General features: G+C 51.5%; 1 protein-coding gene across 2 annotated transcripts in view; it reads right to left on the reverse strand.

The window, feature by feature from the left end:
- Positions 1-21,678, reverse strand: part of Cdh5 (cadherin 5) — a 32,159-nt gene extending 10,481 nt beyond the window's left edge. Inside the window, exons 1-5 of one of the 2 annotated variants that reach the window (XM_048355430.1) lie at positions 21,589-21,678; positions 11,751-11,973; positions 3,611-3,899; positions 2,441-2,557; positions 1,075-1,239 (exon numbers count right to left, since the gene is read on the reverse strand). In XM_048355430.1, the coding sequence (XP_048211387.1) occupies positions 1,075-1,239; positions 2,441-2,557; positions 3,611-3,899; positions 11,751-11,939 (760 nt within the window). In that variant the 5' untranslated portion in view covers positions 11,940-11,973; positions 21,589-21,678. Of the gene's footprint in view, positions 1-1,074; positions 1,240-2,440; positions 2,558-3,610; positions 3,900-11,750; positions 11,974-13,192; positions 13,322-21,588 lie in introns of those variants that run through there. The other variant, XM_048355431.1, reaches the window with a different exon arrangement.
- Between the last annotated feature and the right edge of the window lie 626 nt (positions 21,679-22,304).

Here is a 22,304-nt window from a genome sequence, read left to right on the forward strand (position 1 = left end):
ACTACAACCTTGTATCTTCCCATATATATGTATGTATATATATACATACTTTATATTTTTGTTGGTCTTGGGGCTTGAACTCAGGGCCTGGGAACTATCCCTGAGCTCTTTTGCTTTAGGCTAGTGCTCTACCATTTTGAGCCACAGCTCCATTTCCTGGTGTTTAGGTGGTTGACTTGAAATAAGAGCCTCATGAACTTTCCTGCCCTCACTGGCTAGGAACTGTGATCCTTAGAGCTCAGCCTCTTGAGTAGCTAGGATAACAGGTATGAGCCACCAGCACCTGGCTGTCTTCCCATATTTTGATACAGGAAATTGTCATGATAAAACTATTGATAAGAGCAATTATACTGATGCCCTTTGGGATTCTGGGTCCCAAGGCTAAAAGGCCCACCTTATCCAGTGGTCCATCCACCCATCCTTCTATCCATCCAACAAATAGTCATTGCTAAAGACCTTATTGACAAGAAAGACAAATCTTGTCCTCAGGGAGCTTGCAGTACACACCACAGGCCACTTCAGGAGGACTGGTGTCTTTGGGGTGATCAAGCCTCGGAATGGCGCCTGCGTTTGCAGTGGCAGTAAGAAGAGCCCCTTGACCTTTCCTTCCCACCTGCCCAGGGAATGGAGGAAGCTCTTGGTGGGAATTGTTGGAAGAGAATTGGTGTGTGGGTGCACCCAGATCCCATCCCTGGACGTTTCCCAGGGATTTTGTAGCTGGGGCAGTCTGGCTATGTGGAAGAGGTGGCTTCTGATTGCACTGTATCTGGGCAATACCACCCTGTTTTGCACAGTAGGACTTAGGCACAGTGGCAACACAGTCACGAGTTTGAGTCCTCTTGGTCCTATAAGAAAACCTGTGCTGGGGCCAGCTGGATGGCCTCTCAAGTGAGACACAGGCATGGAGTCAGGGCCTCTCCTGCATCTGAATGACTTCTTGGGACCTCAGGACCACCAGAGGAGTGGGGAGAGAAAGAGGGATTTGGAGCATTTCCCCCAGAGTCCAAAACTCAGTGAATCTGAATGATCCCAACCAACCCCATACCCATCCAGGGTCCCAGGGGTGGGGCTCACCCTGAGCGAAGACGGGGAAATTATCGTTGACATCTTCCAGAGTGATCAGCACGGTGGCAGTGCCAGATTCTCCCCGGAGACCCTGGGCATCTCGCGCCTCCACTACCACCTCGTACTGGGATTGCTTCTCTCGGTCCAAGTTTTTGTTTTTGACGGTAATGCGTCCTGAAAAAGTGTCCCAGAGGGAACCATATTACCTGAGGAACTCTGAGACAAATAAAAATGCCCCTGCCTGAGCTAGAAAGAGCCAGTGCTGTCCACAACTCCACTGGCCAAACTGTGGACTGAAACTGGTACTAGCCATTCAGAACTCTGTGTTCAGAAAGATCATAATAAGGCCATACCCAGTCTCAGAGTGAGTGGGAGAGTGCATGATGAATTGGTGATGTCTGCCCTGGTGCCTCACAGAATAGTAGTGGCAGCTGTGCTTGTGGCACAGCTATTCTTCTGAAAGAGAGGGTACCCCACCTTGTTTCTGGCACTCGGTCCTGACAGTTTTATTTTTCCTTCTAGTTTGCTAAATCACACTAAATTTGGCCCTAGAAAGCCTCTGTACTTGGATCTTTCAGTCCTGTAATGAACGGCCACTGAACTTAGTATGTAAATCAGCTAAAAACTTAGAGGAGGTAGGCCCCAGACAATCACAGCTATCCAGTTGTTCATTTTTATTTAAATAAGGCAACCATGTATCAGCTATTTCTGGACCTCACTTCGGTGTTCTTGTATGTTAGTTTCCTTTTCCTGTCCATTCATGCTATCATGATCGCCATGACATCATCATCATCACTTGCAGTTTCTCTGAATCTGTTTTGATTCTGGGCTGCCCGGTTTGTAAATTAGATTCTACTGAATTTGATTCAAGCCTTTCTTTTAGCAGGTCACGAGGTCGACAGTGTGGCCGTGCTCTGTTCAGGCATCCTTACCCCAGGTCTCTAGAGGGCGGGTGGCAGTGCTGGATGTGGAAATCAGAGTTGTCTAAATAAAGAACAGCTACTCAGCATTCCCTGCTGCCTCACGGTCACAGTTTTGGGGAACAAGCTCCTGATTTGGTTACTGGACTTGAGATATGTCTCAGGCTCTCGTTGTTTATTTCCTTCTTCCCTGTCCAGCCCATTTTTGGAGGGAGGTGTACTGGGAGTTGAACTCAGGACTTTGCACATGCGAGGTAGCCTCTCTACCATTCGAGCCATCTCCCCCTCCCTCCAGCCTCTACCTTGTTTTTACGTGAAATATCCATCACCCCATGAGACAGTGTGGTGAGTGACACGTGTCAGGCCGGCTGTCCCTCAGTATCTGTGCCTGCAATCTTTCCCCCTACCCCATCCAGTCAAGTTTGTGCCCACCCGTGAGGGTTAGTCACACAGACCAAAATCGTCGATGGCAAAATTCTCATCTCCTCTCAGGATCTGGTACAGGACAGAGGCATGGTCGGCCACGGTGGGGTCATCTGCGTCCACGGCGGTGACACGGATGACGAGCGTCCCTGGGGAGAGGAGAGTCCTGGGTTACTGCCTGTGGGGAGTCCAGGCTAGTGAGCTGGGAACAGGTAGCACATACATTTGTGGGAAAAGGAGGAGAACGTGAGGAGTAGAAACCCAGGAAAGCAAGGAGCTGTTTCTCCCTGTCCTGAAAGGGTGGGAAGTAAAGGAATATTCTTCATATTCATATTCTTCATCTCCTGGGGTTCTTGGTTGCTTTTTTTTTTTTTTTTTTTGGTGCAGCACTGGGGCTCAAACTCAGGGCCTGGGCTGCTATCTCCTCAGCTTTATTCTTTTTTTCTTTTTCTCAAGGTTGATGCTCTGCCACTTGAGCCACAACACCTCTTTCAGCTTTTTTGCTGGTTAACTGGAGATAAGAGTTTCTTGGACTTTCCTACCCAGGCTGGCTTTGAACCTTGATCCTCGGATCTCAGCCTTCTGAGTAGCTAGGATCACAGGCATGAGCTCCCAGCTCCCAGCCATCATCTTCCAGGTTTTGATAGGGGCGTCTGGCCCTAGGGCCCTAGTTGGGGATTGTGGACAGGGGTGGAAGAGGACTTTCTTTTCTGGCACCTCTGGAAGCAGGACTGAGGAAGAAATAACTTCCTAAGCTTGGGTGTAGGCTGGTGACACGTCAGGCCCAGGGCTCAGACCCAGCCTCTACTACATGGTCCCTAGACAGGACTTTTCTTCTTGCCCTGGTGGTATGGCTAGTCATAATTCATATGCAAAGGCATACTGTGTGTCAGGCCTGGGGGTGAAGCGCAATGGGACTGGGTGGGGTTGCTCCAAAGGTTAATGAGATATGTATCTCTGATGATCAATGCTCAGCCTATGATCTGGACCACAGCTCAGTCCATGACCAGGATCACGGCTCAGTCTGGATGGAAGCAGAGCTTAGGTTTTAGGGACAAGAGAATCACTGCAGCCATGGCCCTGATCTCACTGGCCCTTGACCCCAGACAGTGAGGTGGCTGATGTGAGAGGAGAGGCTGGAGATGAAGGAGCAAGAAGAGGCTGGGATAGATCGGGGTCGGGGATGGGGGGTGGGGACGTACCCACGGATGACATCTCGCGCACAGATGCATTGAATAAGCGGTGCGGGAACACGGGCCAGTTGTCGTTCACGTCATGGACTTTGATGGTGAAGCTGGAAGGAGGCTCTAGGTTCTCGTTGGTGTCCTTGTCCACAATGAGGGCAGTGAGGTGGTACTCAGAGATGTTCTCCCGGTCCAGCCTCTCAAAGGCGTACACGTCCCCCGTCTCTGAGTTCACCTGGAATACCTTGCCGACAAACTCTCCTTGGAGTAGGTACTTGGCATTCTTCCGGTTCACGTTGGAGTTGATCTGGGGGAGGGGAGGGAAAGGCACTATGCTGGGACCAGGCAGTGTGGTGGTGTGTATGTGCAAGTGTGTATGTGTGTGTGTGTGTGTGTGTGTGCACGCAGAAGCCTGCATGCAAGTGCGCAGGTGCTGTTCGGGGGCTTGAACCCAGGGCCTCTTGCACACTAAACAGGCACACTCCAGTTTGAGCCATGCTGCCAGTCTCCTGACACACTACTTATTTCCAAGAGTTGCTTGCTTGGATGGAGCCTGGGCTTCGATCCCCCTATTGGTGCTTCCCATGTTGCTGGGATGATGGTATTAGGGAGTTGTTGAGATGGAGTCTCATGACCTTTTTCTTTTTCCTGGACCCCAGCCTTCTGCTGAGATTCCTCCACTCTGCCTCCCAAGCAGCTAGGATTACAGACATGAGCTACTTTGCCAGGCTGGCACTGGGGTTTTTTTTTTTTTTTTTTTAAACTTAACAAGTTTCTCCAATTGATCACCAGTGAGCAGTTCTCTGCCAAGTCAAAGCACACACCACAGTGTTATCAGATGCCTAGCAGTGCTTACGGCCTACAACAGTGCCTGGAATATAACAGATGCTCAGAGACGTGTGTGTGTGTGTGTGTGTGTGTGTGTGTGTGTGTGTGTGTGTGTGTGTGTTCCAGGAAACCTTGATCTTTTTTGCTGTCCCAGGAACAATGAAGTTCCAGCCAGTCCTGTGCTGGGACTAGTTTTATATTGGCATGGCTTTTGAGATTCGGCTGAAAAGTTCAGTATTCTTTGTGAGCTTGCTATTAAACACAGCTGTTATGTTAAAGAGTAAACCAAGGATACTTAGGAGCCAATAAAGCCTTAAAAACAAAGGTCAACAAATACTAAGCATTAATCACTCACTAATGATGCTGTTCCATCCCACCACAGTCTTGAGATGCTCACTCTCTTCAGCATAAAAGTACGTGGCTTGGCAGTACTAAGTGGGGAGGAGTCTGGTCCCAACTCTGCCTTCGGGGAGGCCCTTTGGCAGCTTTCAGCAGCCGCGGGGAGAGCGTTTATACCATGGAAATTGGCAGATGCTAGGCAGCAGGCTTGCTTCTCCTGAGAGCCAGTTGTCAAATATTTATCAGCATTCCACTGGTGCTGGTCAATTTACTTTGGGGATGGTCATAAAATGTCTTCTTCTTGGAGATTTACTGTGCCCAATCTTGCAGAAAAGTACTCCGATGAGCCTTATTTAACCTAGAATTTCCCACTGTTCTTACAATACCCAGACATTTTTTTTTTTGTAACACATACTATTAGTGTCCCAAAGAATAAAATTTAGAGAACAACGTGTATCAAGGCCTTTCCATTGAACACATCTCTCACTAAATGCTGGTTATTATTAATGATAGAACCACAAGTTAAAGGCTATTAGAAGGTCATGAGTGTTGAACATTCTGTTCAACAAATCTTAGAGAACTTCAAGACAATAAGATAATGGTATCTGAGGCACACAAAATGGTACTCTTCTAGAAAGTTAGAATGGATAGAAGTTAAATTTTTTTTGGGTCAGTCATGCATGGGGTTTGAACTCTGGGCCTGGGCACTGTCCCTAAGCTCTTCAGCTCAAGGCTAGTATTCTACCACTTTGAGCCATAGCACTAGTTCTGGTTTTCTGGTGGTTAATTGGAGATAAGAGTCTCATGGACTTTCTTGCCTGGGCTGGCTTTGAACCATGATCCTCAGACCTCAGCCTCCTGAGTAGCTAGGTTTATAGGTGTGAGCCACTGATGCCCAGCAATCAAAGTTAATTCTTAGAAAAAAAATAAAATTGATTTCTACAAAGTGACAGCCTCTATAGTGGGGACACAGAGACACACAGATACTATCCTGGCTCTGGGGACTGAGCTGGACACCTGGGGGTGGCAGAATGTGGAGTTCAGATGCAGCAAGGACTCATGGACAAGCTGGAGGCGGAACAAGAGAGCCTGATGTTTCAGGGAGAAAGTGGGAGGTTCCAGAAGGCTACGATCCAATCCTATGAGGTCTAGAAACTGCAGGGCTTCAGCAGTCATTGGAGCCCCTGGGGGAAAGAAATGGCAGCCAGGGGAGGGGGCTGAGAAGCCAGATGTAGGAAGGCCGTGGGACCAGAAGGGAGGACACACTATGCCTCCAGGAGGAAGGGGGGGGGCAGGGGCAGTGGCTGGTTATGGCGAATGTCCTGGGGGCAAAGCTGTGTTACCCAGCAAGGCTTGAGAGGAGGATTCAAGGCCTTGTGGCCAGGATGCAAGATGAGCGGCTAGGTGGGGCCAGAAGTGATTCCTTAGTTCTTCCACCTGAGGCTTGCAGAGAGCGTGGGAACCAGGAGAAGGGCTACCCTGGGGCCCTGTGGATTTGCCCAGATGGCAATGAGATGCTTGTTTTTGCTGGCTTCTGGAGAGTGTGGTGGGACCATCAGGCAGGGATGATAGGAGATGGTGAATCAGAGTGTGGTGAGAAGTGAACAGGTTTCTATTTGCTTCTCTCCATTTTCCTACAATAGATGACTGATTGATGGGTTGATTTTGGTGCCAGCACTAGGGCTTGAACTCAGGGCTTGGGTGTTGTCTCTTGGGTACTTTTTACTCGAGGCTGGTGCTGTACCATTTCAGTGTCAGCTCCCTTTCCAGTTTTTCTTTTGTTTTGTTTTTCCAGTCCTGGGGGTTGGGCTCAGGGCCTGAGCACTGTCCCTCGCTTCTTTTTGCTCAAGGCGAGCACTCTACCTCTTGAGCCACAGTGCCATGTCTGGCATTTTCTGTTTATGTGGTACTGAGGAATTGAACCTAGGGCTTCATGCATGCTAGGCAAGCACTTTACCACTAAGCCACATTCCCAGCCCCTCTTCCAATTCTTTACTGGTTAATTGGAGATAGGAGTTCTCATGGATTTTTCTGTCCAGGCTAGCTCCAAACTGTGATCCTCAGATCTCAGCTTCCTGAGTAGCTAGGATTACAGACATCAACTATTAGTGCCTGGCTTGAGTTTAGATTTTCAGAACAGTTTTTAGATGTACAGAAATATCATGAAGGAAGTCCCTAGAGTTCTTACATGCTTACTCTTCTTTTCACCTAACAGAGTCATACCTGAGTATGGTACATTCACTATAATAAGGGGATCAATATTGACACATTATTATTAAGTAAAGTTCAAAGTTTCTATTTATTTATTTATTGCCAGTTGTGGGGCTTGAACTCAGGACCTAGGAGATGTTCCTGAGCCTCTCTGTGCTCAAGGCAAGGGCTCCACCACTTGAGCCAGAGCACTACTTCCCATTTTTGAGTGGTTAACTGGAGATAAGAGTCTCATGGGGACTTTTGCTGCCCAGGCAGGATTTGAATCACAACCCTCAGATCTCAGCCCCATGAGTAGCTAGGATACAGGTGTGAGCCACCAGTGCTTAGCCAAAGTTTCTTTTTAAAAAAGATTTGCATTACTGAGTTTGAACTCAAGGGTTTGAACTTGCTGAGCAAGTGCTGGACCACTTGAGGCATGCCTCCATTCTCTTTTGCTTTTTTTTTTTTTTCTTTTTAGCTAGGCTCTTCAGGTTTTGCTGAAGTTATTCTTGAACAGTGATCCTCCCCATTTCTGACTCCCAAGTAGCTGAGATTACAGATGTGAGCGACAGCACTCTGCCTCTAATGTCCCTTGACTGTTCCAAGACCTCCTTTAGGATAACACATCTCATTTAGTCTAGTCTTGTTTGTGTTTATTGAAATATTATGATTCTCCGGTTCTCTATCTCCCAAGTGTCTAGGATTACAGGCATGACACATAGACATCCAGATAGTGTGTGGACTAACTGTGGCTCCTCTATCCCGGGACTCCATTCCAGGCACCAGGTGGATGGTGTTCTTGTATGTCCCAGGCTGTTGAAAAGCCTTGGACATGTACTCCAGACACTGTCTGGTGAGTTGCTGGCCTGATTGTCTCAAGTTCTCCCCACTCTACCCACAGATTGTCCCCAGGGCCAGTCTTTCTCCTCCAAAGGTGACTCATGTCTTCCTACTGGGAAGCGTATAGGTGAGTGATGACGTTTTCCTCTCTGACACAGGACTCACATGTGCATTGGCCCTCAGGAGCCCTGGGTTCTTCTGGGGGTTCACACGTGACCCTGACTGATATTTTCTGGCTGGCTAGCCAGAAAGAGTCCCTGGACATGGGCGGGTGTGGGTGGGGCGGTGGAAGGCCATTCTCAGAGGGTCCCATTCACTTCCTTTGGCTGGGGTGTGTGTGTTCTGTTACCATGGTGAGACAAGGTTCTCCCACCCAAGGGTCCTCTCCAGCTTGCTTCTCTATCACCAATGGTCCTTAGACTGCAGCCTCCTGAGTAGCTAGGATTATAGATATGATCCACTGGCACTCAGCTTGGTCTAATATTTCTTATAGTAGAAGTTCAAGAAGCTGACATAGTGAGATTTTTAATGCACTCAGAACTGCCTTCCTTAAATCAGAATTTCAAAACTACCTGGTCCATTTATCTGTTACTATGTGTGAAATTCCATCAGAAGGACCATTCCGATGAATTAGAGTGGATGGATGGTTTTGATACCCATAACCAGCCCTCAGGGTGGAAAAATGTAACACTTACTCAATTTCAAGCTCTTAGAAGATGGCTTTGGGCTGGTTACATGAAAGGCAGATAAAGTGAGTGGATCAGAGTCCTTGGCAGAGCCCCGTGTAAAGTTCAGGCACCTCAGGACAAGTGTCCTGGAATTTAGAGTTGTGTGAGGTCACTGGGAAAGCGTTGTTTTTGTTTGATACAGGGCCTCTCCCTGTAGTTCAGACTGGTCCGAACTTCCTATCCTCTTGCCTCAGCCTCCTGAGTTCTGGAATTACAGACACGGGTCACTATGCCCTGCTGAAAAGAGGTTTTGAGGAGGTTTAAAACCCACTTCGGGAATGGCGAACCATGGCCTGGATGATCTATCTTGTCACCAGCACAATTTGGTAGACGGCTACTGAGGCCTTTTTATTGATCTCTCAGGTGGAAACAGTGAATGGAAGTCTTGGCTGGATTGGTCCTAAATCCTGAGCTCTTGCCAACTTGGTCTCTCAGCTTTGAGGGTGGCCTGGCCCTGCCATGAACCCTGGTACCTACTCATGAAGCAATGGCTGGGAGAAGATGAACCATACTGTTCTCTCTCCCTTCTACCAGCACAATCTCCATCACCACCACCATCACGAATTCCTTCTGTTTCTTCATCCCCACAACCACCACCATCACTACAACCACTACTCTCATTACCACCACCACCTCCTGTGCTAGTCAGCTTTCCATTGCCGTAACAAAATACCTGAGATAATCAAGGAGGAAAGGTTTGTTTTGGTTTATGGTTGATTTGACCCCCTGGCTTTGGGTCCATAGCAAGGCAGAGAATTATGTGTGACAGAGGAAGTGAATTCATTTCACCATGGCTAGGAAGCAAAGAGAGGGAGTGGGGTTGGGCTTGGACCCCTATGTTCTCTCACAGGGCATGTCCTCAATTACCTAACTTCCTTCCACTAGGCCTCACTTCCTGAAGCTTCTGCCACCTCCCTTTAGCTCTCCAGTCTGGCAACAAAGTCTTTATCCATGGCCTTTGGGAGGACATGAAGGGTCCAGACCACCACATTCTGCTTCTGGTCCCCAAAGGCTCATCTCCATCTCCCAAGGTGACATGCATTTAATTCCTCTCTCGATCAAGAATCACAGTCTAAAATCTCCTCTGAGACTCAAGGCAAGTGCTTAGCCTCTGTAAAAATCATAATTAAATCACATGCTTCCGTGATATAACAGCACAGGACATTCCAAGAGTAAGGACTAGAAAGAAAGGATGGACTTTAAAGCAAGATGGAAATCCATCAGGGCAACATTGGATTCTGTAGCTCCACGTTCAGCATCTGGGCACGGGTGTGTGTGTGTGTGTGTGTGTGTGTGTGTGTGTGTGTGTGTGTGTGTCATGAGCTCCAAAGGGCCTGGGTAGACATGTCCTACAGCCTGCATGGCCTCTTTCTTGGGCTGACTCTGCTCACTCCCTGTGGCTTTCCTCATTAGACTTTCTTTCTTTCTTTTTTTTTTTTTTTTGCCAGTCCTGGGTCTTGGACTCAGGGCCTGAGCACCGTCCCTGGCTTTTTTTTGCTCAAGGCTAGCACTCTGCCACTTGAGCCACAGCGCCACTTCTGGACATTTTCTGTATATGTGGTGCTGGGGAATCGAACCCAGGGCCTCATGTATACAAGGCAAGCACCCTTGCCACGAGGCCATATCCCCAGCCCCCTCATTAGGCTTTCTTCTTCTTCTTTTTTTTTTTTTTTTGCCAGTCCTGTGGCTTGGACTCAGGGCCTGAGCACTGTCCCTGGCTTCTTCTTGCTCAAGGCTAGCGCTCTGCCACTTGAGCCACAGCGCCACTTCTGGCCATTTTCTGTATATGTGGTGCTGGGGAATCGAACCCAGGGCCTCATGTATACGAGGCAAGCACCCTTGCCACTAGGCCATATCCCCAGCCCCCTCATTAGACTTTCTATGTTCTTGATATCTTTAGCTTCCTGGGGTCCCCACGATAGCATCAGCCTCACAGATTCACATTCTACCCTGTCAGGGACTGCCAGCAATACCTATGTGATAGACTGCATGCTGAACTGGCTGGGAATTTCCTTGCCAGATAAAACTCGCCTTCCACCTTTAAACCCAGCCTCTCACGATGTCTGAGGGCACAAACAAAATGTAGACGAGTTCTTTGCTAGAATGTAAGATGACTAGCTTTGAGTCCAGTTCCCTCTAGAGTCCTCCCCTTCATCTGAAATTGCACGAGGCAGTATGTGCTGAGACTCTTCTTCCTCACTGGCTTCTGGGCTTTCTGAGTTCCCACCAGAATCACACATCAACCCCCAGTGATAGCACGCTAAGCCTTTTGCAGTCCGTGTCTTCAAACTTTCCCAACTTCTTCGTGTGAACGAATCTTCCCACTACTCAGAACCAGCTATCTGTGTTAGTTTTCCATTGCAGTGGCAATGGATACTCGAGGTAATCCACAGACAAGGAGGAAGGATTTGTTTCAGCTCACGGTTTCAGAGGTTTGAGTTAAGGTTGGATTAGCCCTGTGGTCTGGGCCTGGGGAAGGGGGTGTGTCACAGAGGGATGTGTGTGGCAGAGCAAAGCCATTCACCTTGTGGCATCAGTAAGCAGGCACGTGTGTGGGGAAACCGGGTCCCTAAGTCCTTTGCTAGGGCACAGCTAGGACTTCCTTCTACTAGGTGACACCTACCACTCTTCACTGCACCACAGGCTCCACAAAGCCCTTCACACACAGGGACACTAAACTGTCATTCTAAACTGTGACACTCTATCACCTTCTTTACTATCACTGCCACCCTTACCACCACTACCACCACCCTCATCACCACCCTCATCATTACCTCTCACTTTCTCATCCCCACCCCATCACCTCCACCTCCACCCTCACCTCCCTCAGTTTTCCCTTCACCATTACCACCACCACCAACACCACCAACATCATCATCACCTCCCTCACCATTGCTTCCCTTCACTTTCCCTTTCTCTTTATCACCATTACTGCACTGATTACTACCACCGTCACCTCCTTGCCCTCCCCCCTCCCCCGTCACTCTCATTATCACCATTTCCATCCCATCATCACCATCACTCCCTCCACACTCCCTCCTTTCTCTCCCACCACCGGTCACTATCACCATCGACACCTCCAGGCCCACACCGCGCTTACCATCTGCACTACACCCTCCTCCACTGCTGTCACCCCAAGCGCTCATCTCTGCCTCTGCGTCCCTCCCCATGTCTACCCCTGTCACAGAGGCCAGCAGTCCATTGTCCCCCTGCTGGGACTCACACCTTACCTTGCCCACATGGTGGGGCAGCGAGACGTTCTTCTCTTCATCGATGTGCATCTGATTCCAAATCCAGTCTCTTTTCTGGCGCTGATGGGTGGGCCGCAAATGGAAGCCATCTGGGTGGGGAGGGTTTGGGACTGCCATGGCTGCTGCCACCAGCAGGCCCAGGTAGGTACTCAAAGTAGCCACCAGCATGGTGGACCCTGGAGTCCTCCTGGGAGGCACAGATCTGGGAAAGAGGAGATACTCATCAGGGCATGGTGGCCATGGCTCTTGGGGTGAGCTACTCCCCACCCCATTCCTGACCCAGTGAGCCGCCTCCCCCCACTCTCGCACACCAGTCTGGGGAAGGGAGGCAAGACAGAGTTGGTCCCCACTACATAAATGCAGGCTGGGTGGGAGCCAGTGCACATGGGCCGGAGCCCCAGGGGGCTGCGGGAGGGGTGTGTGGAAGAGGGGGCAATGTCAATCCCAGTACAGCTCATAGAGCACTCTGCAGGGAGCAGTCTGGTTATTGCCGTCTTTACAGGTGAGGAAACCGAGACCCTGAAGCGTTCAGTCCACCCTGGATTTAAAAGTGTGGGGGGGGGGGGTGGCGTGCAAGAGAAGGGAACCCAGTGTCTGACTTAACTGCTAACCCTCTGGAGCATTTCCGATTTTCCTGACTCAGTTCCAAGCATATCTATTTGCCTGTCTGTCCATCCGTCCGTCTCATCTAATCTCATTCAATCTGAGGATGAGCCTTCGAGGTTGATATGATCACAAATGAACTAAGAAAGGGAGTCTTGGTCACATTCCTGAGGTCGTGAGATTGTCAAGAGCAGAGGAAGGACTTGAACTAAGTCGGTCTGAACCCAATGTTCTTTCTGACTGCCTTCCCGGGTCCCAGCGGCTGCTAGGGTAAGATATAAAAGCTCCTTTGAATTCATAGATGCCCCCCCCCAACCCTATTGGCTTGAAAGCCACTTTGGCAGCTTTGGGGCACTGCAGTCTTCAGGAAGAACCCCCCTCCCCACTAATATCTTAACCCAGAGCCCATAAGAAGGGGTGAGTAGGGTGAAAAGCTGGGTTCATAAGACTGGTTTCATAATTTTTAGGTGCGATGCAAAAATGGAAATGAAACAGTCCTTTATTCCAGAGCTAGACATCATGTTCATGCTAGGCAAGGCAATGACTGAGCTATAGCACCCCCAAACCCTTTCAAGTCTCTGAGAGAATATTAAACCCAGCCTGGGGCCCTTGGAAGTGCTAGCACAGTGCAACCGCACAGGTTTTACGCTTTCCAAGCAACTCTATAGATTAGGAATATGGATTATCTACAGATTGAAGTCTGATTTCATCCTTGAATCTCAGGAACAAGGATTTCCTTGCCCACATCCTGGGTTTGCACCAGGCCTCCTCAGCTCTCATCCCATTGGCGCCCCCAGCCCCGGTCCCCTGTTACTGACCTGCAGCTTCTTGAAGGGTGCAAGGGATGGAGTGGGAAGCAGTGAGGGCCTGGAGAGAGAGACACAAGGTCTCTGGGAGAGTGGGAGGGAGTGGCTACCCCCTCTGCTGTCCCTTGCCCCACCCAAGGGAGGGCTGGCCTCTGGACATCACAGGAAATTTCTAAACTCTAGTAGCATTTCCTCTGGTGCCCTGGCGCCAGGGTGTTCGGAGCGAGGAGGACCAGCTAGACTGGGCGTCTGCTGACTCTAGCAGTCAGTGCTCCTGCCCTTGGGCTCAGTCTTAGTCCCTGCAGGAAACAGGGGTGGGCCTACAAGGCACAGGTGTCAGATGCCTGCCTGAGGCTCCAACTTCCTCAGCCATTTTGACCAGTGAGGGTCCTGGTGGGAGGGACCTGGGGGCCCTTGGAATGTGTGTGTGGGGGACTCTAGGCAGGAGGAAGGAGAGAACAAAGGAAAAAGGAGGGAGGGGGAGGCTGGAAGTCCTGTCCAGGAAGTCTGTTCTGACTCAGGGAGGTGGCCGGAGTCACCCCTGACCCCACCTGGCCAGCCACAGGCACCCTGGCTCATTTCCTTCTTTTCCTTCTTGGCCCATAGAGAAATCGCAAGTTTTGGCTCTCGGAACTCCCTCGAGCGAGAGACAAGTGGGAAAGGGAAAAGCCAAACCAGTGGAAGGGAAGTGGAGAACTAGGGGGAAGTCGGGGACGCTCCCAGGAGTCTGGGTAGGATGTGGTGAGAGCTGAACGCTTGCTGTATGCCTATGCCCAGGCTCCACTGGGGTGCAGCAGAGTGAGGGGAGAGAGAGAGACAGAGAGAGAGACAGAGACAGAGACAGAGACAGAGACAGAGAGACAGAGACAGAGAGAGTCAGAGACAGGGAGCAAAGCGAGACAGAGAGGGACAGAAAGAGAAAAGCAGAGACACAGCAGAGCTAGAGGGGCAGAGAGAAACAGAGAAAGAGAGAGGGAGAAAAAGAAAGAGAGGGAGAGAGAGAAACAGAGAGAGGGAGAGAGAGAGAGAACTGCCCTGCAGCAGTGTGCACAGCTCACCTGTGGGAAACTATGACTCTAAGCAAGTGAGAATTCGGAGAGGTCACAGCAGCTGGGCGCCGCCTGTAGTTGCAGTTACTCAGGAGGCTGAGAGCTGAGGATTGTTATCTCTGACTAACTACTAAAACAACAGCAACAGCAAAAAAAAAAAAAAAAAAAAAGGAAATGTCTCTGTGGCACAAAGTGGTAGAACAGTACCACTTGAGTACCAAAGCACAGGAACAGTGCCCAGCCTCTGAGCTGAAACCCCAGGATTGGCACCAAAAAGAAAACAGGGTCACAGCCGAGAGTCCGGGCAACTGGCTGAGACAGGGAGACTAGGAAAGATCCCTAGGGAAAATTTTGTTTTTTTGACATGGGATTAGAACCTAAGGCCTTGAGCATGCTAGACCAGGGCCTCACGGTGCCAGCCCATTCAGAGATGTTTAAGCCAACATCTGGGCCTCATGTGTAAGGCCCACAGGAAGGGAGGAGTTTCAAGGCTGATGCCCCAAGAAGCCCCCTGGGCTCACCTAGGAACCAGAGGGGCTGGGCATACACGTGAAGGGCTCCCAGGGCTGGCAGCTGCCATTCCCACAAACAATAACACATGACCTTGGACTTCAGTGAGCAATGTCAGTTCATAGATCTCAGGCTATGGCCATGGGGCTCATGTGTGTGTGTGTGTGTGTGTGTGTGTGTGTGTGTGTGTGTGTGTGTGTGCGTGCCCTGGGCTTGAACTCAGGGCCTTGTGCTCTCTCACTTGGCTTTTTTTTTTCCCACTCAAGACTGGTGCACTACCACTTAAGCCACATTTCTACTCCCATCTTTTTGCTGGTTAATTGGAGACAGTAATCTCATAGACATCTCTGCAGGAATCTGATTCCTCAGATCTCAGTCTCCCGAGTAGCTAGGATTATAGGAGTGAGCTATTGGGGTAGGCAGGACAGTTACCTTTGGGACCCGATAGCATAATCCCATTGTTGTCCCACACTACAGCCAGGAGGGTGTCAGAGCTTCTCTTTCTTGCCAGGGGTGGGGATGGGGGTGAGGATGGGATGGGGTTGAAAGCCCTGAGCCCCTCTCCTGGTGCATCTCATTTAATCCTTGCCACAACCCTGTCAGGTGGTAGCCCCGTTTTACAGGTGAGGAAATGGAGGCTCAGGCAGGTGGAGCGAGCCATCCCAAGGCCACAGGGCGGCTAGAGGTGGGGAACTTCCACCCCAAATAGCACTTCATGCATCATCTCTGTCTCTGCCGTGCTGGGTCTTTACAAGTAACAGCCAGTTTTTTCCAATGCTTGGTTTTCTGAGATTAGCCCCTCCCTTTTCATGTTGTTCCCAGAATCCTCCAGGATTGGGGAAGGATCATTCTAGGCCCATAGATGAGGAGATGGAGACTCAGAGACCCACAGCTCATTGTGGGCTGTTACTGATGTCTCCTAAATTCCGAGACCTTGCTATACAGAGCCTTAGGCTGGGGTCCAGGAACAACTAAAGGCTGGCTCTAAAGACAGTCCCTGGGCACCGGAAATCCTCTAGCTGGGCTGAGTCAGCAGGTGCTTGATGCAGAGTCCCCTCATGGGATTTTAATTCTAGGGAACCCCTACCCCCACAGACCTGTGACATGTTCTCTCCCCCTTTCCTGGATTTGAGTTATGTGTCACCACTTTTCTGAAGCCCTCTTGAGAGCTGTAAGATGACAGAGTCACGGCATGAACACTCAGGGACTTGCTCTTCCCTTGCAGAAAGTGAACTCTGTCTCCCATGACCCCCTCAGGAGTCATATGGAGGTTGGAGGATGAAAATCATCCTTGTTACACTGGGCTGTGTGTGGGGACTGCCCAGGGTGTGCGGTAGTGCCTGGACAGGGCCCTGCCTTTCTCTCTCATCTGCCCCAGGATACCAGGCAAAGCCCTCCTTGTCCCTTTTTATGGCTCATCTGAATTGGGGGTTCAGCCTTGAGGGAGCTGTGAGGTGGGCTCAGCTTTGTAGGATGGAGAAGGAGGATGGGTGTGTGTGTGAGGAACAGGGGCCGGAGCTTCTCTGGGGACCCGGAGCAATCCCTGACTTCAAAGGTAAACAGATGCTGGAAGCTAGAGCCCCTCTGTGGGACCCAGGCCAGTGCCCTGGGCTGGCGCTCCCCTGATCATGGGCATTTGACCACTCCAAGGGCCAAGGCCCGTTCTGTGGGCGTGGGAGTGGGGAAAGGGATAGAAGAATGTTCTGGATACTATGGGACTAGGCCATCCCCACTCCCTCCATCCCCAATCTCAAAGGACCCCACCCAAGCCTATGTCCCAATGTACAGGCCCCTGCCCAGGCCAGCTCAGCAGAGGCCCCTGTGTCTCTCTGCTCTTCATGATCTACTAGCTAGATGTGGCAGCTGAACGCAGCCCCAGGGAGAGCCTCCGATTCCCAGGCTGCCCTGAATGCTTAGCCCGGCCCAGCTCCCTGCAGGCCCCGGACTCTGGCCCAGAGGCTCTGGGTTGGGTGTGAGGGGCAGGGCAGTGGGAGGAGATGGCTCTGAACATGCAGGGGGCATGCTGCCCCCAGACTGCTGGCCCAGGACAGCTCCTCACTGCCCTAGAGCTCTAATCTCACTTAGGATGGAGGTGGGACTCACACATCCCCTGACGCTTCTGGGGAACCCCCAAATTGTCCACTTGAGCTCCGGTGTTGACAGCCGGGCCTTGTCAGCTCCAGATCCTGGGAGGGTAAAGGGAAAAGCCTGGGAATGTCAGGGGAGGGGTGAGGCTTAGCAGCTAGGAGCTGCAGGCCTTTTGGAGCTCTGTCTTGGTTTGGAGTTCAGTTCAGACGGGGTACCTTCTCCTGAGGATGGGGGTGCTAGGACTGCTGTCTTCCTGAAGGACTGTGAGAATACTTCTTTGTCTCCATTCCCCTATCGCTATTCCTCACAGGGCTAGCTCTTCCCTCCTTCACTCTGTCCCTCCAGTCACAAGGAGGAAAGCCAGGGGTTTGTGGAATGCACAGTGCTGCTCCTCTTAGCCACAGGCATTTTGCACAGGCTGTTCTCTCTGTCTGCAACGCCCTGCCTCACTGGGCTCGGTGGGTGAAGATCTTAGGCTTTTCCAAACCCAAGTCACCTCCTCCATGCAATGCCCTGCTTGCAATTTGCTTCTAGCACAGCCTCTGCTTCCTGGCCTAAGCAAGCATCTCAGCCCAGATAGGTTCTGGGTTCAAGTCTCCATGTTACTCCCGATGGCCAGGTCTGTGGTCCCACTGTTGCCTGTCATCCTGGTTTAGCCTCCAGGTTTGGTCTTGCTCCTGGTATGAGTTCAACACTGAGGATTTCCCAACCAGACTGTGTATTTTCAGATAACACCTAGAGTGATCAGAGAGAGTACAATGGTGGTCTAACGCAAACAAGCCCCTACCTGTCCCCTGATAGCCCTTCTTGGCCATCACATGGCCAGATACACCTCTATTAGTATTTTTTCTTCCTTTTTTTAAAAATTTATTTTTATTTATTTATTTATTATTTTATTTTTTTTTTTGGCCAGTCCTGGGCCTTGGACTCAGGGCCTGAGCACTGTCCCTGGCTTCTTCCCGCTCAAGGCTAGCACTCTGCCACTTGAGCCACAGCGCCGCTTCTGGCCGTTTTCTGTATATGTGGTGCTGGGGAATCGAACCTAGGGCCTTGTGTATCCGAGGCAGGCACTCTTGCCACTAGGCTATATCCCCAGCCCTTTTCTTTTTCTTTTTTTTGTTTGTTTTTGTGCCAGTCCTGGGCCTTGGACTCAGGGCCTGAGCACTGTCCCTGGCTTCCTTTTGCTCAAGGCTAGCACTCTGCCACTTGAGCCACAGTGCCACTTCTGGCCATTTTCTGTATATGTGGTGCTGGGGAATCGAACCAAGGGCTTCATGTATACGAGGCAAGCGCTCTTGCCACTAGGCCATATCCCCAGCCCCTCCCCAGCCCTTTTCTTCCTTTTTGTGTGTGCCAGTACTGGGTTTAAACTAAGGGCCTGGCACTGTCCTTGAGCTCTTTTGTTCAAGGCTGGCACTCTACCACTTGAGCCATATGGTAGTTAATTGGAGATAAATGTTTCATGGACTTTCCTGCCCTGGCTGATTTTCGATGATGATCCTCAGATCTCAGCCTCCTGAGTAGCTAAGATTACAAGGGTGAGCCACCGGCTCTCTGGACACTGTAAGGATTTTGGTTCTTTCGAGGTAATAACATTATCCTTCATAAGAGTTCACAGTGATAATGTGGATTCACCTGGGCCTCTCTTTTTATTTTTTATTTTTTCTTGCCAGTCCTGGGCCTGAGTTTAAACTCAGGGCCTGAGCACTGTCCCTGGCTTCTTTTTGCTCAAGGCTAGCACTCTGCCACTTGAGCCACAGCGCCACTTCTGGCCGTTTTCTGTATATATGGTGCTGGGGATTTGAACCATGGGCTTCATGTATACGAGGCAAGCACTCTTGCCACTAGGCTATATTCCCAGCCCAGGAGCAGAGCCTCTCTTTAGAGATTAGGGCCTCCCTTTGGCAGGGCTGGCAAAACAGAATTCATAAGCTTCCACTCACTCCCTTCCTGTAATGGTGGCAGGCATTGCCAATCAATCACAGTGCTCATTCCCAGTGGATTAGAACCCATTCAATGAATTCTCAATGCAGTCTTTCTGGTAGAAATATCAACAGACCAGACAGAGTTTAGAACCAATTTATGCTGAATCTCTGGGCTCCGGTCTATCTCCAACTCATATGTAGCAGCTCCCGACTTCAGTCAGAGAACACATATGCTAGGGGGCCTTTCACAGCCGCTCTGGGCTCTGTGGCCTTGACTGTAACTCTGGAGACAGGCAGGGACACGCAGTGAGCCCTTCCTGTCTGCCTGTTGGAACTTGTCTGTTTCTGAGCTGTGTGGCCTTGGGCCCATCCCTTGCCCTCTCTGAGCCTCAGCTTCATCTGTAACAGAGGCAAAGGTAGCTGCCTACACTAACAGGAGGATTGGATGGGGCCATGGATCTCAAACCCAGCACACAGGAGGTGCACAGCAATTGGGCAGGGTCCTGACCCCCATGTAGCCACCCCTTCAATTTGATGGCCGTGGCTCTAACTGACCAGTGCTCATCTGACCTCATTTCCTTGTTCTGTCCCAGAAGGAAACCTCACTCACTGCTGGGCCCCCATGGCCCCCTCTTCCTCTAGCCGGTCTGTGTGCCTGCCAGGGGCTGATGGTCTGGAGGTCCCTGAGTGAGACCAGGGACCGTCCTCTGTCTTAGAGAGATGTGGGGAGATGTGGAAGGGCTGCCCAGTGCCTCCTAGAATCCCTGGATCTGCTCTTCCTCCAGGAAGCTGCCTGTGATTTCCCTACCAGACTTTTTATGTTTCCTCTGCCCAAAGCAAGCTCTTCAGGCCAGGCTGTGTCTCTTGGATGTCTCTCTCTCTCTCTCTCTCTCTCTCTCTCTAACATCCCTGGGCTCCGGCTGGTCCTTGTGCCGCCTTCTGTGGCTGAGCTACCTGACTTTCTTCTCTCTGAGCTGGACCATGCATTGCGGCATAGGCTGTGGGGTCAGGAGGGCAGTCCTCACTCCTATCCTGCTTCTACTTTGTACCAGCTGTGTGACCTAACCCCAGCTATCCAATAGGAGCCTTCCGGGAGCTTTAGGTCAGTGGAGGGGTACAGAGAAATGGCTGAGGTAATAGGAATGGGTCCATGCAGGTAGGGGCATGAGACCTTTCTTGGAATGACAGCCATAGCGTCCACTGTGTGTCCCCCAAGACGGCCACAGAGCTCTGAGTCATCTGGGGAATCAGTGTGGCCCTTCTGGCTTCCTGCCCCCATGTCCGGCCCTTGTTTCTCTGCACAATGGTCGGTTGAAGTGACAGAGTGGGCAGTTTAACCCCTTCTAGGCAGGCAGTCGCCTCTGCTGGCACTCAGCATAGAAAGCTGGGCTCAGGACCAGCAGGCCACTCTGTGGCTCCAAAGCTTCTGGGGGCCCCTCAGGCCACCCCCTTCCCACCCACACACGGCTGGGCTTAGCCCAGGCAGGGGAGGGGCCGAGGCTTCTGGGCCTGTGCTTTGGCCTTTTCCAGCCTCCTTAGTCCTCTGAGCTTCCCAGGTGACCTCTGTGCCTGGATCAGCCTCCATCTGCCAGCATCCTGCCTGGGCACTACTTGTGTGCACTGAGCAAGGAGCCAAGTGCTCTGCACGCCGCAGGAGCCGGGTCAGGCTGGCTGTAGGAGTGACCAGGTGAGCGTCCACCTCACTCCTGCTGGGTGTCCAGCCCCTTTCTGGGTGGGATGGGCGGTCTGTGACTCTGCCTGAGCAGACAAAAGCATTCGTCACCTGCTCCACCGTGAGTCCTTACTGATCCTCCTCTATAGCCAAGCCCAGGAAGGAGAGTCTGAGACCCCGAGAAAGGGTAGGTGCCAGAAACAGCCTGAGCTCCTGAGAACAGGGTCTGAGTTCAAATCCCCACCCCAGTTCTTCTCCAAATCACTGCTGCTGTCTTCACTGAGCTATGAAGAGTCTACCTCCGTGGACTGCAGATAGCCAAATAAGGGGCCTCTTTGTTTCAGGACCTTCTACATGCTTCACCCCCTGCTTTCAGAGCAAATGGGAGTTGCCACTCCCATTGTTCAGACAAGGGTTCTGAGTCTTGGAGACTTGGGGTAACTGTTTGAGGCCACATGGAAGTGGGGGACAGGGTGGTGATTTGTGCCCAGGGCCGCCATCTCCAAGCCAGGCTTTCTCCTTCATCATGGCCTGGGGGGGGGGGCAAGAGAAGGAGGGGATTTCATAGACAGTGCCCCAAGTGCTCAGAACCAGTCTCAAGTTACCGATCCTGAGATGGGGGCCACCAACAGAAGATGGAGGCTTGGAGTTCCATATCAGGGCTCCCCACTAAATCCCAACTCTATGCCTCGAGAGGTTGTGGGTAGGGGTGTGTGTGTGTGTGTGTGTGCGCGCGCGCGTGTGTGTTTGTCAGGCCTTTGTAAATCCTCTTCCCTAGAGGCACCTGGAAGCCAAGGCCCGGAGCCCGTTCTCCACCGGGTCTGCTGGGCAGCAGGGAGCGGAATCTGAATTTTGCCTTCTCTAAACATGGTGGATGCCAGTGGGCCCCGGGACGCCCACTTCACTTACGGGAGAGCCCAGCCCTTCTCTCCCCTCAGCCCCAAGATGCCCATTCATGCCTGCAGCACCACTGCTAGGGACACCTTTTCCAGCTCTGTTCTGACCCCAGAGAAGACCCAGCCTGCCCAGGAGGAACTTCTGTCTCCTGGCATTCTCCCCCATCCCCCCCCCCCCGCCCCAGTGCCAGATTGGGGAGCCAGGACCCTCCAGTCCTAGACCCACAGCCACAGCAAGAGTAGAGAAGAGGGTGGGAGCCCCACTCACCAGCGGAGGTGTCTCTCTGCTCTGTCCAGCAGTCCGTCCAGGGCCGAGTGTGGTGAGCGAGCGTGCGCGGAGCTCCACTTCGGAGGGGGCCACACCCAGCCAGGGAGGGGGCATGGCCACCTCCCCTTCAGGTTTTCCAGCTTGCCCTGGCCCACTTCCCCGGGGATGGTTTCCTGTTATTGTTCCTTTGTGAGGGCCGGGCTGCCTGCAGATAGGCCGCCCCATGGTGGGCGGCCCAGAGGCCCTGCGAGGCTGTCCCCGCACAGGCCTAGCCTTGGACTTGCCTGGAACATGCTTCAATCACACCCCAATTCCAGGCCTCTGCTCTATACATTTAACCCTCCTTAGAACCCCCAAGGCAGGTGCTATCACCTCTACTTTACAGCTTGGGGGTCTGGGGCTCAAGGGGCCTAAGATACTTATCTACCAGCTGGGATATAGCAAGATCAGAAATCAGGCGTCATGCTATAGTTGCACTGTCCAAGGTGACCCCTTGGTGGGCTGACCTCAGGGCATTAGACCTCTGAGGGGTGAGGTGGTGGGGATTGTGAACAGACAGAAGCAATCGGTGCCAGACTGCCCCAGGTCAGCTTTTCTCAGGCAATGCGGATGTGAGTTTTAATATCCCATCTTCCAGCCTGGCTCTGTAGAGCCATTTGGGTTTCAGAACATTGGATGAAGACAAGTGACCTTCTTGTCATGTGACCCTGGGCCTG

This window comes from Perognathus longimembris, chromosome 10 (genome assembly GCF_023159225.1).
Source record: "Perognathus longimembris pacificus isolate PPM17 chromosome 10, ASM2315922v1, whole genome shotgun sequence".
Classification (NCBI taxonomy): domain Eukaryota; kingdom Metazoa; phylum Chordata; class Mammalia; order Rodentia; family Heteromyidae; genus Perognathus; species Perognathus longimembris.